This window comes from Numida meleagris, chromosome 5 (assembly GCF_002078875.1).
Source record: "Numida meleagris isolate 19003 breed g44 Domestic line chromosome 5, NumMel1.0, whole genome shotgun sequence".
NCBI classification, from domain to species: domain Eukaryota; kingdom Metazoa; phylum Chordata; class Aves; order Galliformes; family Numididae; genus Numida; species Numida meleagris.
In genome coordinates, this window is record NC_034413.1 from 69,305,843 (window position 1) to 69,321,256 (window position 15,414).

Here is a 15,414-nt window from a genome sequence, read left to right on the forward strand (position 1 = left end):
TGAATTGTACTAATTAGACTGAAAAATGAACCAACTGTTGCTGCTGATTAAATACTTCTCCTCCTGTATAAATTTTTCTGCATAAAAAAACCTAGCAACCTATTTTACTTAGTTTCCAATAGCATTGCATTCTGGTAGTCTCATGTATGTTGCCTATGCCACCACTTGGAGGAACCAGATCCCCGTTACGACTCTCCTGCTAATTATTTTGCTGCCTTTCAAAGTGCTGCTGTGTTCTGCAAGATGCGCAGACAACATCTTCAAAAGTAAGGAAGCAGAGAAGGAAAGCAGCTGAAGCAGCAGCACAGAAAGCAGGGTGGGTAAGTAAGCAAGGCAGCTTCACACAAAAACGCCGCTCAGCAGATGAAGCTAGCTGTGAGCAAAGCGCTGACCTGACACACAAAACTTAGGTGAAGTTGCACTGCAGATGAATCAGAACCTACGGCCTGAGAGCCACAGATGACTGCTGCAGTGTGTCACTGAGCTAAAGCAGTCTTCATCTGAGATGAAGAAACTCAGAAGAGCAGCTGCTTTGATTTCTACCAAGTAAAAACAGTGACGAAAAGGGGAAGTTTGCTCTGGTTAGCTCAGCTCAATGCTTTTAGGGCCTTCAAATTTATGGTTACTACAAGACGGTAGGACTGCAGCTCTTCAAAATTAAAACAAATACAAAAACAACTGGCAAAGCACAGCCAAGAAGCCTTCTTCCAAAAATTTATTCATCTGACCACTCTGTCGTGGGGTGTTACATCTTCCAGTGACTACAGTTACCTCCAAAGTCCTGATGCTATAAGGTTCCAGCTGCTCACAACCAACTTAGCGACGACGCTGCCCACTGCTTGACGTCTGTCGGGCAGTTGGGATACACCTGCAAGGCATCCATGATCTGACTGTTGTCCAAAAGCAGCTTCATTAAGAGGTACTCTCGCTGAGAACGCACGGACGGCCTTTCTATCGGCTTGACTAATTCCAGCTGCAGTAAGTGTTCAAACGCCTAAGAGCAAACGGAAAAAAAAAGATTAGGAGAAGGAAGACAACATCGCTCTGAGCTGCACTGGTCATTCTGAATGACACACGAGATGCTGTTTTAACAGAAACCTGTGATGTGCTGCACCAACAGACAGACATTAAATGCCAGCTCCGTTCTACCCTATGTCCATTTTGGTAGATAGCATGCCATAAGAGAGGAGTGGAATAGCATTTTTTAAGAGAAGCGTATTTAAAATCTTTTGTATCTAGAATCGAACTCAGCTTAAAAGTGACAAGATCAGAATAGCTTTGGATTACCAAATTGCTGGTCCCTGAGTTAAGCACATTAAATGAACACATCTCCACAACCACGTGCTGAGCTCCTGCACTACTGACACAAAATGCTTCGCCATCAGAGCCCTGATCTGAGCCCAGCTCAATGCCAGGAACAGAACCACGGCCCAGCAGGCCCAATGAGCATCACGTCCAGACCCAAAGAAGTATTTCTCAGTTTGCACTTCCGACTGTAGTTGGCTGGAGGCAAATACTGCCCTACTGACTCCAAACACCACTCAGACCTATCCAGACGTAGATCAAAAGAAACAGATTTTTGATGTGGTAAGATTAGATTCCGTTTTGGAAACAACACTTCCAAACAGCAGAAGCAAACAAGCAAGCTGCAGACGTCTACACATCCACCCATAAATCTCTCCTCTGGGAGCACGAGCCACTTCTTGAACTCATTCTTGCCAGCCACCAGACTTAAATCGGGGATGCTAATTTGAAAAACAAGAGTCCGTGCCACGCTGTGCTCACAAGTGAGCGCCTAGCAGACTGGAGCGGCTGGAGACCAGCAGAGGGCAGGGCAGCACCGAGAGCACGAGGGCTGCTGCTGCTCCTCAGCGGGGATCTGCCAGCCCGGGGCCTCAGAGTGGTGTGCGACTGCTGCCAAGTGTGCCCTAGCAAAAACCACATCTAAATACTTCAGAAAAAAAAAAAGCACATTCCAGGTTTACCTTCATAACAACCGGCTTTTCGAAGTTGTACATACAGTGAGCCTTCCTTTGTATGAACTTCTGAAATTCTGCAGAAGTGAGAGGAGGGAAAAGTTACTTGGGGTGAAGCGAGTGATTTATTGTATGTAAAATTCATGCATTTCTCTCACCATTGTAAACCATCTGGAAGTTAAATGGCTCTCCTTCATAAACATCATTTAAGTGTTTCATAGCTATAATTAGGCAGATTTCCAGGACAGACAAACCTAGAGGGAAAGACGAGAGCTCTAAATGTTTTTCTTAAGCTTACCAGAAATGCAAGTAGCTCACATGCTAGTTTTAATACTTCTTGTATGCTGTAGGCTTCACATATTTGTGGTTTTTATCTTCATAATTGTCATGAAATTCCAGAATTGAGAGGCTAGATAAAAGCAGAGCATGAGTTCTCCAGATGCTTGAAGCAAGAATGTTAAGAAACAGGTTCAGTCAAAACCCCAGAAATTTAACTACAACAAAAAATCATTACTGCAGATGATGTAGCACGACACGGACTTTTGGGCAGCATCAAATCAACCTACATGCTGCTGTACAGCATGGCACGAAGTGAGTCTGAAGAGGTTCCATGCCATGCAGAGCTAAAGGAGCAATGCAGAGAAATGCTGACAGGACGCTGAGAATGACAGGGCCAAGCAAACCAAAGCCTGCCACTTCTGGGAGCCAAGCAGCAGCAAGGGGATAAAAGTGATTCCTCCCGTAAATGCATTTGGGCTTAGCACCCTCAGCAGCTGTTTCTTTCTTTTTACTGTTTGCATATATTCCCAAATATTTATCAACAAAAACTTCAGCTCGTTGTTTCATCCATTTGCTGGTTTAGGAAGGGAAATCCCACAAGCACTCACTTGGTGAGGTCCAGGCAGCACTAGTTGCAGGGTTTTTTTCATTCATGCACAGGCTGTTGCAGTTCAGAGGACTCAGTGCTCCTGCTCTCAGATCCCCCCACTACCAGCATGGCACAAAGAGGTCAGCGTTTTCCCCTCCTCCATCATTGCCATGGGTCAGAAATGCCACCCTTGCCCACGCTACCAGCACTTGCCTTGGCTCGCAGCAACTACTGAGCGCTGCGTGGCACTGAGAGCCATCGGGCACACTGGCCAGGCTCCCTGTGCAGTAGTTATATACATCATCACTATGTAACTTAATTTCTGGTTTATTCAGCACTGTTACATCCACACATAGATGTATGAATGCAGATGAGCAGGGAGCAGCCCCTATGGGTAGATGTATTCCCCAGACAACTCATACCCTTGGGGATCAGCGCGTTACACAGCACCCCTTACTTCAGAAGAACTTCAGGGATGGACTCGGTGCTTTCTGTACTATTAAGAAGCACACGGATGAAAAAGGCCTGAGCTTTACCATGCACAATATTTGCTTTTGAGTCCATCCTGTAGTGCTTGCTCGCCTCCTGAAGGTCTGATGCAGTGATAAGAGGGTGATGAATGGTAACATTACTTACAGCAAGCATCTAAAAATAAAGCAGAAGATATTTTTTTATTTAATTACTAATTACCAGACACGCTTTCTACTTAGAGATGGAATGCAGAAGAACACATTTCCCCTGGAGTCACCTACTGGAAACATTCATGAATAAACCCTGCACACACAGTATGCTCATCCCAAAAACCTTGTAAACAGCTGGTAGCTACATCTACGTTTTGCCAGCAAGGTTTTCCAGGCTCAAAACTTTAAAGCCTCCTCACCAGAGGACATAAACACTCATTAGCTTGTTTATATTAACTTCAGTGGATTAGCACACTTCAGTGATTGCTGCAAGAAATTACTTACAGCTATTCTAAACAGACCTCTGTAGGGAGAGCTACTCGTGCCACTGCTAGGGAAGTGGCAGCTCATGGCTTACAGAACACAGGTTACCAACTAAGGGCATCTAAGAAACAGTCTCACACGGAGTCACAATTTGAATCGTTAACAATCTTCCATTACCTGTCACAGAAAGTGAGTTTTGAACAGATGGGAGTTAATAAATACACAGTTATCTGACCTCCTTTGCCACCACTCCTTCAAAGCTATGGATTATCACAAGCCTTCACACAGCAGCAGCCTTCACTTGCTCTTCAGTAGTTCAATATTCATTGAGACAGAAAAACTGGCTCTCAGCGACTGCCTCCTACTCTTTGCATGTCCATGTGGTGAAAAAGCATTTACTTCATCTGTTCAATGGAGATCTTCCACTGAGATCATCCAGTGCTCTCTACCACCAAGCACTTTTCCCGTCCTCTTCCTCTCCTTGTAGCTGTCACTGTAACAGCCTCAAAAAGGAGCGTGATCACTCAGACTTCCGAAGGAACAGAATGAGGTTTTGGATTACTAGTACAGTTCAAAAACAGATGATTGGGCAGAAACTCAGGCAAAGCCTGAAAGTGTGAGAGGAAGGAGAAAGTGAAGGTGATGACAAGATGCAAGAATTCAGATGGAGAACGTAATAAAAAAGGCACCAAAACTTACTGATCTTTGAAGAAGACACTGATGAAGTAAAGCAGCAGTTATGGTGATCAGTTCAGTACAAAACAAAAAATGAAACTCAGAAAGGAAAATATTCAGTATTTCACTTACAATTTTCCTTTACAAACTGAAAGACTCAGCAAAAGTTACCCTAAATACCAAAAAACACCACCGTTTTCATCAAAACACAAGACAAGCACTTCATGAGGGTTTAAAAGTTAGAAGAACTCAACTTATCAGTAAAGCATGGACTGATGAAGCACACAAGCGACCGGCACTGTCAGAAACCTCTAACAACTGCCTTGAAAACACCTGTGATCTTGACAGGTAATCCTAATTCCAGAAGATACTGTATCCAAATACATACCAACAGGAAATGGAGCGAGCGCAGATCTTTGCTGTAGTGAAACAGGTTCTGCAGTACGTCTTGCACGGTTTTGTCTTCCGACAGAAGCTACAAAAAAGAGGGATTTTCAGCATCTCAGCACGGTACTCGTTAGCCAACCATCACACAGAGCTCAGCTTGCACTGCCAATGCAGTTCCTCATGCCTAACCTGAACTTTTCCATCTTCTCTGCAACGCTTCTGTGTCCACACTTCAGTAATCAAAGATTGTCTACTGCAATTTGATTTAACTCGTAAAGTATCTTACATTGAAAGAAAATGTTAATCTAAGGTTAAAAGCTTGACAGTTATAAACGAGATCTTATTGTACGAGTTTTACTAAAACCAAATATCAGGAGCTTCAGATACCTGAATGTTGCTATTCCATTTCTGTGCAAAAGGCTTGTCAGGAAATTCAGCAGGAAGAGAAAGCTGCTCCTTGAATATTCTAATGTACTGCTTAAAAGCAAAGGGATTCAGCAGATATATCCGGCGGTGAGAGAACCTCGATTTTACTCTCTTCTCCAAGAGCTCCAGAATATCCTTGTAAAAAGAAGAAGAATTATTTAGCGCATTCTTTGCTACAGTCGAAATGACAATTAAAAACCCACCTAAATTCTCAGACTTCGGGCATTCCAGCAAGACCTTTGCTAATTATTGTAACTGACATGCCTAGAGATGCCTAGGAATTAGCCATTCACCCAAATCACGTGGCGTGCTACATCACACATGGTAATTAGTTGCTAGGATACGTGACAAATTTCTCCACAGATGATGCAAATATTTCAGTTCCTTAAGCCTGAGCTCTAGGTGTTCCGGCCCCCCCGGCTCAAGACAAGCTGTGTGTTTGCAGCTATGGCAGCTGGCAGTCCTGCCTTTCAGCAGACTGAAAAAATCCAACTGACAAAATTCTAAGAGCCACTCTCTATCTTCCTAGGCTGTCACACAGAGCTGAACACGTCTGCCATCAAGTTGGTGGCTGAAGATAGTGCAGAAAATCTTATTTTCCTCACAACTGATAGCAATAGATTAGCATCAGAAGCAAGCTATGTGTTTCCTCCACTTGGAGCAATGCAGTTCTGTTCCCCCTACCTTCTACTGTGACAGAACGATGACACTGTTTCTAGCAATTTTTCCCTTTTTGCTCTCACTTGCAACAAAAGCAGCTTTCAGAACACCAAAATCCCTCACCAGAAAGCGTGGTAACAGTTAAGAGAGCACCACCAGTGCAAGAAATCTTGATTCAGAAGTCACACACACACGATGAGCAGTTGAAAAACTAGGCAGCAATAGCTATCACAACGACGACACAGCTTCTGAATACTCCACTCTAATTAGATTCAAAAGCAGAGCAATATTGGGATCTGAATTATGAGTGATGGAGATACCTGACTCAGACAATGGAGCAAAAGAAAAGACTATGATTTATTAAATCAATTATTAACCACTCTATTAACTTGTACCAATTTGCTCAGTTAAATATCACCCAAGCCCAATCAACCTCAGATCCAGGCTTCAGTGAAAGATTTAATGATTACTGTCTTGCTACAACCTAGCCCTTTGCAACCAGTAGAGTTTACTAAGAAAAACAATATAATTTTAAGTACCAGCTTCCTGTGTTAGAAAGTAATTAGTTCACTGTATACACACCATCTGTCCTCAGTTTCCCACAATGTCATTGTAAAAATCACAACAAGTTTAATAAGGATTTAAAATCCATGTTAAACACGCTAGTGTTCCAGCAGAAGTACCCTACTGAATTGATTCCTTTAGAAATAATAAAATCAAATCCCTTTTGCTCCCAGCAACGATTTAAATACAAGCCCATTCTTACCAAAAGGTGACCAAGAGTGAATGAAATCACAATGCAAAACAGGCACATGGATAAACACAGCTCTTCTATGGTAACACAGGACAAAAGCCCACTGTCTCCTTAGAGATGTAAACCTGCTCCCTGAACAGTAAAGCTGACTGTTCTGCACCTTTTGGGTTGGCTGTGTTTGCTGTCAGCACTTTTTAATGTTTCAATTCAGAAGTCAATTCAGAGGAAGTCTCAGCAAACTGAGGAACGTGTCAGGAGTGGAGAAGAGAGAAGGTTCCAACTGAGAAACAGCTGAAAATTTTTGAAGTGCAATTTCTTACCTGCCGACACGTGAGTCCAATAACAGTTACAGGAGTCTGTGCTGACTGGGATATATCAAACAGGTTGTACAGCAGCGTCTGATTCTTGTGATGAACAAACAAGTCAAATTCATCCAGCACAAACAGGACTGGGCAACTGCTCGTTCTGTCTCCTGCAGTAACAAGTTACAAAACGAGCGTGCTCGCATCACTGTCACTTCCATTTCTACACCTCCACTTCACATCTCCTGCTTTTAACAATGTACACAGCTTCTTTCGGCTATTTCACCAAGCCCTCCTTTTATATGGATTCCTACATCACTAAAAAGAAACACACACTGACAAACTGATATGTTTTATACTACTGTGCCAAACTGGCTGGAAGGGACAAATTTCTACGAGTATTTTTTAGGAACACTATTTGTAATAGGATCAGTCAGAACAAAAGAATCTATCCTTCATAGCTGACCCTCGTACGTCAATCTTTATGGCACCATTTAAGTCTATGTTTGTTTAGCATTACGCATTTTTTACATGATTTTGTAACCACAACATTCTTGGGCAAGACCTCCTTACAATGCTTTTACAAGGCGATGCAGGAACAGCTACATGCTTTGCAGTCAGTGACAAACAAAAGCGCAGCTCCACAACAGGGCTGGTGGTGGTTACCTTTCCTTAAAGCTTCAAGAAGGAACGCAAGATTTTCTGCAAAACTGCCCTACACAGGGAAGAAAAGTTGCACAGTCATTTTTCAACATCAGAATGTCAGAATTATACAAGCTGAGACATGCATTCAAGCTCACTTCCTCCTCAAGCCTCCGTAACAAAACCAGTACACGTTTGAAAAGTTACGGCGTTACTTCATGCTGCATAATCAGAACTCTTCCAGCAGAGAGAACTGATAGTTCCACACTGACACAAGTTCTCTATCCTGACAATCCCAAACGAACTGCCTCAGCCTTTCAGTGATCAGAAGGATGTGTGTATTAAGATCAGCTTACAATTAGCATTTTTGTTCCTTAAATAGCCACTGCATACCCAATTTTCTAATTATACATACACAACAACCATCTCCTAACGGGTTCCATTGAAAATCAGCAGTCTGTCACTTTTTTCATTTGCAACCTTACGAGATCAAGCATTCCCAACAGAAAACAATGAATTGCTGTAACTGTTCTCCATTTACATACTTCATGGCACAGAAGTAGCATGATGGAAATGAATTCTATTTGAAGACCACAAGCCCTACTGAAGAACACAGAACAGCCAGTTTCTGTGTTCAAAGCTTACTCTTTGAAGGCGAGCTGCAGAACCAAGGAAAGGTTTCTACAGACAGAAGAAGGACATTCCTGCAAATTGGCATGTTTGGAATTAGATAGCTACAAGTTTAAAGAAGTATTCCACAATAAGCTAAAGGGAAATATAGTTAGGGTAATTAAACATACTGGTGCTTAGCTTCATCTCTAGCTTTTGATTTTGGTAGTAGAGCTGTAGCCCTTGAAAGGTTCTTCTAGTTCTGTGATGAAAAGAGAATACTTCCAAATGGTTATGCTGAAACTAAACACTTGCTATTTCCTTTTATGTCAGCAGCTACATTTGAGAAAATTTTAGCTCGTGACCAGGAAGAGTTGTTTATTCTATGTATCCAAAATAATTTGGGATAAGCAGAAAAGCAAAGCCAAGCCTAGGAAGCAAGCATTTGCAAAAGATAATAGTCTAACAACTACAACTAGCTTGTATTGGAGCAGGTCCAAAGAAGGCCAACAAGACTTGTGAAGGGCTTGGAGAATATGCCCTACAAAGAGAGACTAAAGGAACTGGGGCTGTTTAGTCTGGGGAAGAGGAGGCTGAGGGGAGACCTCATTGCTCTCTTCAAATACCTGAAAGGTGATTGCAGTGAGAGCGGGGCTGGGCTCTTCTCACTGGTGACAGGTGGCAGGACAAGGGGAAATGGCCTCAAGTTGCGCCAGGGGAGGCTTAGGCTGGATATCAGGAAAAACTTCTGTACAGAAAGGGTTGCTAAGCACTGGACAGGCTCCCCAGGGAGGTGGTTGAGTCACCACCCCTGAATGTGTTTAAAACCGTTTGGATGTGGTGCTTGGGGACATGATTTAGCAGTGGACTGTTAGAGTTAGAGCAGTATGGTTAGGCTGCAGTTGGACTTGATGATCTTGAAGGTCCTTTCCAACCTGAGCAATTCTATGATTCTATGATTCTATTCCACCCTGCCCATCGCCCAGCTCTCTGGAGCACCTCAGTTAGTCACTGTGTTACTGACTTCAGTAACAATGTAAGGTTTCTCATCTTTGGGAAAAAGTCAATAGAAGCAAGTATTAAAAGGAAGCCTATGCAAAATGAGAGTTCCAAGAAGCCAGCGAACTGTATAGATATCCCTACGAATTAGAGGTCTCAAATATACTAAAGATGGTGCTTTTTGGCCAACTAATTTGCTTACTCTCTGCCTTGAGATGTTATAAAGCTGATGTTTCCAAAATTCTCATACCTTCTGATTGCAGCCTCTTTGGAATGCTGCATACTCACTTCACTCAGAGCATTCACATAAATGTTAAGAGAGCCTTTCCATTCCTCCATTTGTTTTAAGATGAAGCTAACGTTTTCTGAAAAGCTATCCAAAACCAGCCACGTTCAGCACTTCTGAAGAACACATTTTTAGGCATGGCTGCAGTGTTTGTAAACGAGGGTCATTATGGCCACTATATCCCTTAAACCAAAGCAGCCCATTGCAATGTTGCTAGTGAACACCTAAAGCCCATTCGTTCTCAACAAGCTGCATTCTACAAAGCCAGTTTTCTAGGCAAGGATTTTAGAGGCAGGTAAGCAAAGAGTATAATACGGTTAATACTTACAAAAACTTTATCCCCAACCACATTTTCCAGGTGCAACTGCCTGGTGATCTCCTTCAAGGCCACTTTGTCATTTGTCTGCAAAAGCCCTGAAAGAAAACCACTTAGTGTGAAGAACTGGCGGCTCTCCCTCATTCCAAGCAGCCATGCCTACAGCCACTAGAAACGTATCCAGAAACTTCTCTCACATTCCAGCCTTACAAAGCTGGGCCTTTGTAAAAGTACAGACAAGATGAGAATTTTCCATACGTAATAAAAAGTTTCTTCAAACGACTTGCTCGCAGTTGAACAGACTTCCAACATTTTGAGAGAAAGTCAAGTTACCCACATATAGATGCAAAGGAAGACATTTTGGAGCTAGCAGACAACCACATCCATATTCAAGGACAGATTGTAACTGTCAAAACTACAACTCTCCTGAAGTACACATAATACATAGTAACTGAATGCCAGGTATTTGAAGAGCGTCGTATTACTTGCCATTCAGATGAACTTCCAAGAGATTCTCTCTAACTTGCTTCATTTCTCTGAGGTCTTTTAAGACGCGATTTAATAACTAGGAAAAAAGACACAACATTTCTTTTTAACAAAATTAACGTACTGACAGTAAAAAATCTACAAATCGGTATTGCCAGATAGCAAACAGTGTGTGCAGCTTCATTAGGTGACAAGATTTTCTGAGTGTTTTCAGAAGTATTAAAGGGAAAAGTTCACACATTCGCTGTCATGACTCCATTGCCTTGGTTTCTCAAGTTAATGCTCCACAAGCAGATGCCATTTATTCTGGATTACCCCTTGCTCAACAATTTCAGTTGAACCTTCAAAGTTTACCAAATACAAGAAAATCCAAAAAGTATTTTCTGCACAGCAAGAACACTTGTTGCTTAACTAACAAGTTCATGAATCTGAGGAAGTAAACATCAACTCTAGTTAAAAAGTAGCAAGAAGTCTGTAGGTGAAAGAATCCTTATTTGTAACTGGTTTATTGGCCCTTTTTTCCTCCCCTTCATACTATTTTGGCAATCATCCTTCTGAAGCACCGTGGGTAAAGAAAGAAGACTGTTTTTGAAATGCAAATCAGGAAATCTATCAACAAACTGGTAGAATGATTTGAAGTATCAGCTGTGTCATGGATACGTTTTACCATCTACATAGGTATTTATATTCAGCTGTACTTAAGACATGGAAGGCCACTTGCTTTAGCTCTTGGGAAGAGTTCCAAAGTTAATCTCAGACACATCTTTCAGTAAAAGCTAATCCATTTATCAAATTATACACTGGTGCAAGCATAAAAGACTTCACTGCTTACATAATATTAAAGTGCATGACACTGGTTAGATGTGATCACATGCCTCAACTGAAGAGTTCCCTGAAGATACAAAACCCACACTTGCTATAAGCAAAATATACAATATTCTAACATGCATAATATTCCATATCCTTGTAACATGTAACAGTGTTACCTGTCACATTTAAAATAGGATTAAGATGCATTACCATTCTCTAAATACAAATATGTAGAAGTGTAGAAATCTACTCTTCAGTGTATTCCTCCAGTTTTTGGAAACCTTTTATCAAATTTTTACAGATGCCCGATAGTGACAGCAGGTGAACTTTCAAAGGACTTCTCAAACCAAACTTGGCTTTCATTACAAAGATGAACACTTTCATAGCAAGCACCATGGCTGTATGGGAACTGCTGAGTCATGGCCTGAGCCACTGATTGAGCACCTGGAGGAAAGACCCAGTCAGCCCTGGGAGCACAGCTGAAGGCAATTCACCTGTGTGACCAGAAGAGGTGGAGCCAGGCTCCACCCCTCTTAGGCCTCATTTAAGGGCTGACTGCCACTAAGCAAGGAGCTCTTTCTGGAGATCCCTCCCTTGGTGGAAGCTCTTCCCTGGGAACCCAGAATCTTCTGATACAGGTGAGTAATCTACTTCCCTTCCTTTGTAGCACCTTGCTATTGTGCTGGTCATTCTACCTCTTTGTAAGTGGCTCTGGGCAGCCTGGTCAAGTGGTTGGCAACCCTGTCCTCAGCAGAGGGGTTGAAACTTGATGATCTTTGAGGTCCTTTTCAACCCAGGCCATTCTATGATTCTGTAACGCCTTTTCCATCATGTTGATCTTTACGACTGCTACAATGGCAGAAGTGTAAATAACAGGAAAAATACTGAAAGATGTTGTGAAAGCTGGTGAAGGCATGCACAGATTCCAAAACCATGTATAGTTTCCCAAGTCATCATGAGGATGCACAGGTACATGTTTTGTTTTTTTTATGAAAACTACTATTAACTCAGCACTTGAAATGTTTCAGATGTTTTGGGTTTTTTTAGGAAAACAATTTCTCCATACAGGATTTCCCCACTCAACAGAACTAGCTCACAATAAATTCTAGAATGCTTTCTTTTCATGTGTAAACAACCAAGAATTCTCCCCTTAAAAGCAGGCAAAGAGATGAAAAACTAGCTCCAAAAGCTCTCATGACTTCAGTGAGGTCATCCACTTCATGCTTTATTTAAGCTTGTATGAACTTGTAATTTGTGTCCGTACCGCAGTCTTTCCTGATCCACGGGGCCCAATAATGAGGGCAGAATTACTTTCTCCATGAACTGTAGTTTGCTTCAGCAGCTCCAGCAGGTGCCTGTGATGCAAACAGTAATACATTAGGCTCCAGGACAGGCAACATTCACTGAAATTAGGGAAAATTCAAAGAAGCTTTGGAACAGAAGAAAAAATTACACATTTATTTCAAAAAAAAATTAAGGTCACTTCATGTGATTCCAGTACAGCATATGAAGAAAGAGGATTGGCCAACATAGTCAAAGGAAATCTTGACACCAATAAAACAATCTAGTGGAACATTACTGATCTTGACAATCTTGATGAAACTGATTATGTGCTGTATCTATTCATTCAAAGCTTGTGAATGGTAACAGCAACACTGATCTTCACATTCGTATTCCATTATCACCCAAAGAAACAAAGTAAATTTCGAAGTCTTCCTCAGAAAAGCTAGTCACCTAGAATCACATTTAAAGTACTCAAAAAAACCAGTATTTCCAATTCACAAATGTTTACAGATATTGTAAGCTAATATTTTAATTAGAACATGCACATTGCACATGTACTTTTAAAGGAGCTGTCATGCACTAGCTGTACTAAATGCATTCACTTTTGCCTGTTATTTGAGATGTAACTATAGCAAAGGCTTTACCTGATGATTTTTCTACTGTGGCTAAAGAAGGAATTATTTATTATTTTAGTCTCATTACTCACTTGTACTGCTGATCAACCCCAAACAGTTTTCCTGTGGCATGATGGTGACACAATCTTTCACGTAACACTTTTTGCACCTACAGATTCAACACAAGACAGAAACAATGCTTGGTACTTCCAAAACCTCAATGTACCAATAATGGATTACTGTAGTAAACAATAGCAACTATGCATGCAGCTATTCTACATGTAAGCTTTAGTTGTCCTCCATGGTGGAGGAGTGAGTGAGAACAAAGTTGCCATTAGAATATTCAACAGAGGAAAATTTTATCTGGTAACAGCCATGTCTGTCTTTAGTCCCTTCTGTTTCCCTTTCTTCACCCCCAAAGGGATGCTACATGTCACCAAAATTAGGTCACTAGTTCATCAGGCTCAGAATTATAACTTCCTGCATAACATAGGCCAGAAAACATTTGCCAGCAGACTTAAAAATAATTAAATACATAAAAATAAAATAAAAAAAATTAACCCACTTAGCTATCTCCCTCTCCAGCTTTCACTAAATAAACTTCTTGCACTGCTGGTAACAACATTGCTGCCTATAATCTCAGGTGGTTAGCAAATATCAAAGGTACATCATCTTTCAAGATTCGGTTAGGATTCATTGTTCCTAAAAATTGAGGGAGGAGGGTGGGAAGTAAGAAACCAAGCAATATGTTGCTTGCGAAGAATAGAATGAAGTTGGAAGCACCAGTATGACTATTAAATAAAGCTCTGCAGTCCTTCAACCTGCACAGTCAATACAGGTATTTTAACTGTTTCTTGGGATGTATTTCATGGGATAGCTTCAGATATAGATCTGCATTGCCCTGTTTTCCACTTTAAAAATCTTATGTGGAATTATCTTCAGCTCTCAAGTGTCCAAACCTCAGCATAACAGCATGTCTCTTCTACCACTTGACCAGCAGCACACAAATTGGACAATCCCAGCTTTTAAGAGCTGACAGGACTCAATGCCACTACTGCTCCATCTCTCATATAAGCAGTTGAGAAATATCTGAAAAATTGCACCATTTTGTAATGCTTGGTGTTCCGTTTGTGTCATGCCAAGGACTTCTGGAAGTTAAGTTGCAAACTGTCAATGAAGTGTTATTCCTTTAAAAACCACATTTCAGCATCAGGCCTTTTAAGTGAATGTCCATCTGACCCAGAAGTTACCTATATTGTTATTGTATGTATCTGTAGCATTGTTGTCCCAGCCTCTCAATCTGAGTTTGGTTGATCTTGCCCAACCAATCCAGTTTTCCCTACATTCTTTAGTTGCACCTCCTAGCTAAATCCTTCTTCATTTCTACAAAATCTAAGAAATGATGACGAAGCCTGCTGTTATCTCCCAGGTAAATCAATACTGAAGAAGCACTGCATGCCAAAGGTTTTGCATTGCTCTCATCTTAAGCAGTAGTCAAGCTGCACTTGTCTGCCTGATTTTTCAGCTACTTTTTCTTCCGCTAAAGCCCTACTGACTTCATTTCTAGATTTATTCTCATTCAATGAATGACCCCCCCACCCCCACTTTGAACAGTCAGCACCATCCATTCATAAGTGAAAAGGTTTTCCCTGCTATGAAGAGCTAGCTGGAAATCACAGGGCTACATGGATGGCAGAGGATAGAAAGCTTTCATGACTTAAAACTAGCTAGTCAAAACGTTACCAACCTGCGAGATGCATTCCCCATCTGTGCCACTGCTCTCCTTTAACTTCCGTTTATTCATTGCAGAAGATGTCACCTTTAAATAAGAAAGAGGCTATAACCATAACTATGGGGGAAAAAGAATTAATTTAGCGTATGTTACTCAAAAACCGCCTTTGAGAGGCTAGCAAGCTGTATTTAATACAGGAAGCAGGGCAACTACCCTCGGGTGAGCTGTGCCCACAGCCATCTAGCATCCAACCGAGCCGGCTGCAGGAGGCGCGGCCTCAGCGCGTACAGGAGGGCCGAAAGCCGCACCGCGGTGCCGCAGCTCCCCGGCGAGCCCCGCAGCCTTGCCCTAGAAAACCGCTCTGCGGGATCTGCCCGGCGCTGAGAGGCCTCTAAAAAGCCCCCGACAGAAGGCGGCAGCTTCCCTTCCTTTCCCGCCCCTCGCTCCCTCACCTGAGGCGACGCCGCCAACCGCCGCCCTCGCGCGCGCGCGCGCCCCTCCCGCTCTACTCCCAGCAGCCCGCGCGCCGCCCGCCCGCCTCACGTGACCTTCCCGCCCCGCCCTTCCGGCCCACCCCCCCACTTCCTTTCCCCCCCGGCTCCATCTCCTTCCGGGTGCGCGCGCACAGCCCTGTGGGAAGGCCC

At 42.4% G+C, this 15,414-nt stretch overlaps 1 protein-coding gene across 1 annotated transcript; it reads right to left on the bottom strand.

Moving 5' to 3' along the window:
* ORC4 (origin recognition complex subunit 4) lies at positions 697–15,374 on the bottom strand. The gene is given in 15 exon segments (XM_021398035.1): positions 697–994; positions 1,986–2,053; positions 2,135–2,230; positions 3,381–3,489; positions 4,852–4,938; positions 5,238–5,411; positions 7,011–7,162; positions 7,659–7,707; positions 9,857–9,942; positions 10,334–10,409; positions 12,405–12,495; positions 13,131–13,207; positions 14,786–14,857; positions 15,223–15,299; positions 15,302–15,374. Coding segments are annotated over 15 exon segments (1,476 nt in total). The 3' UTR covers positions 697–805.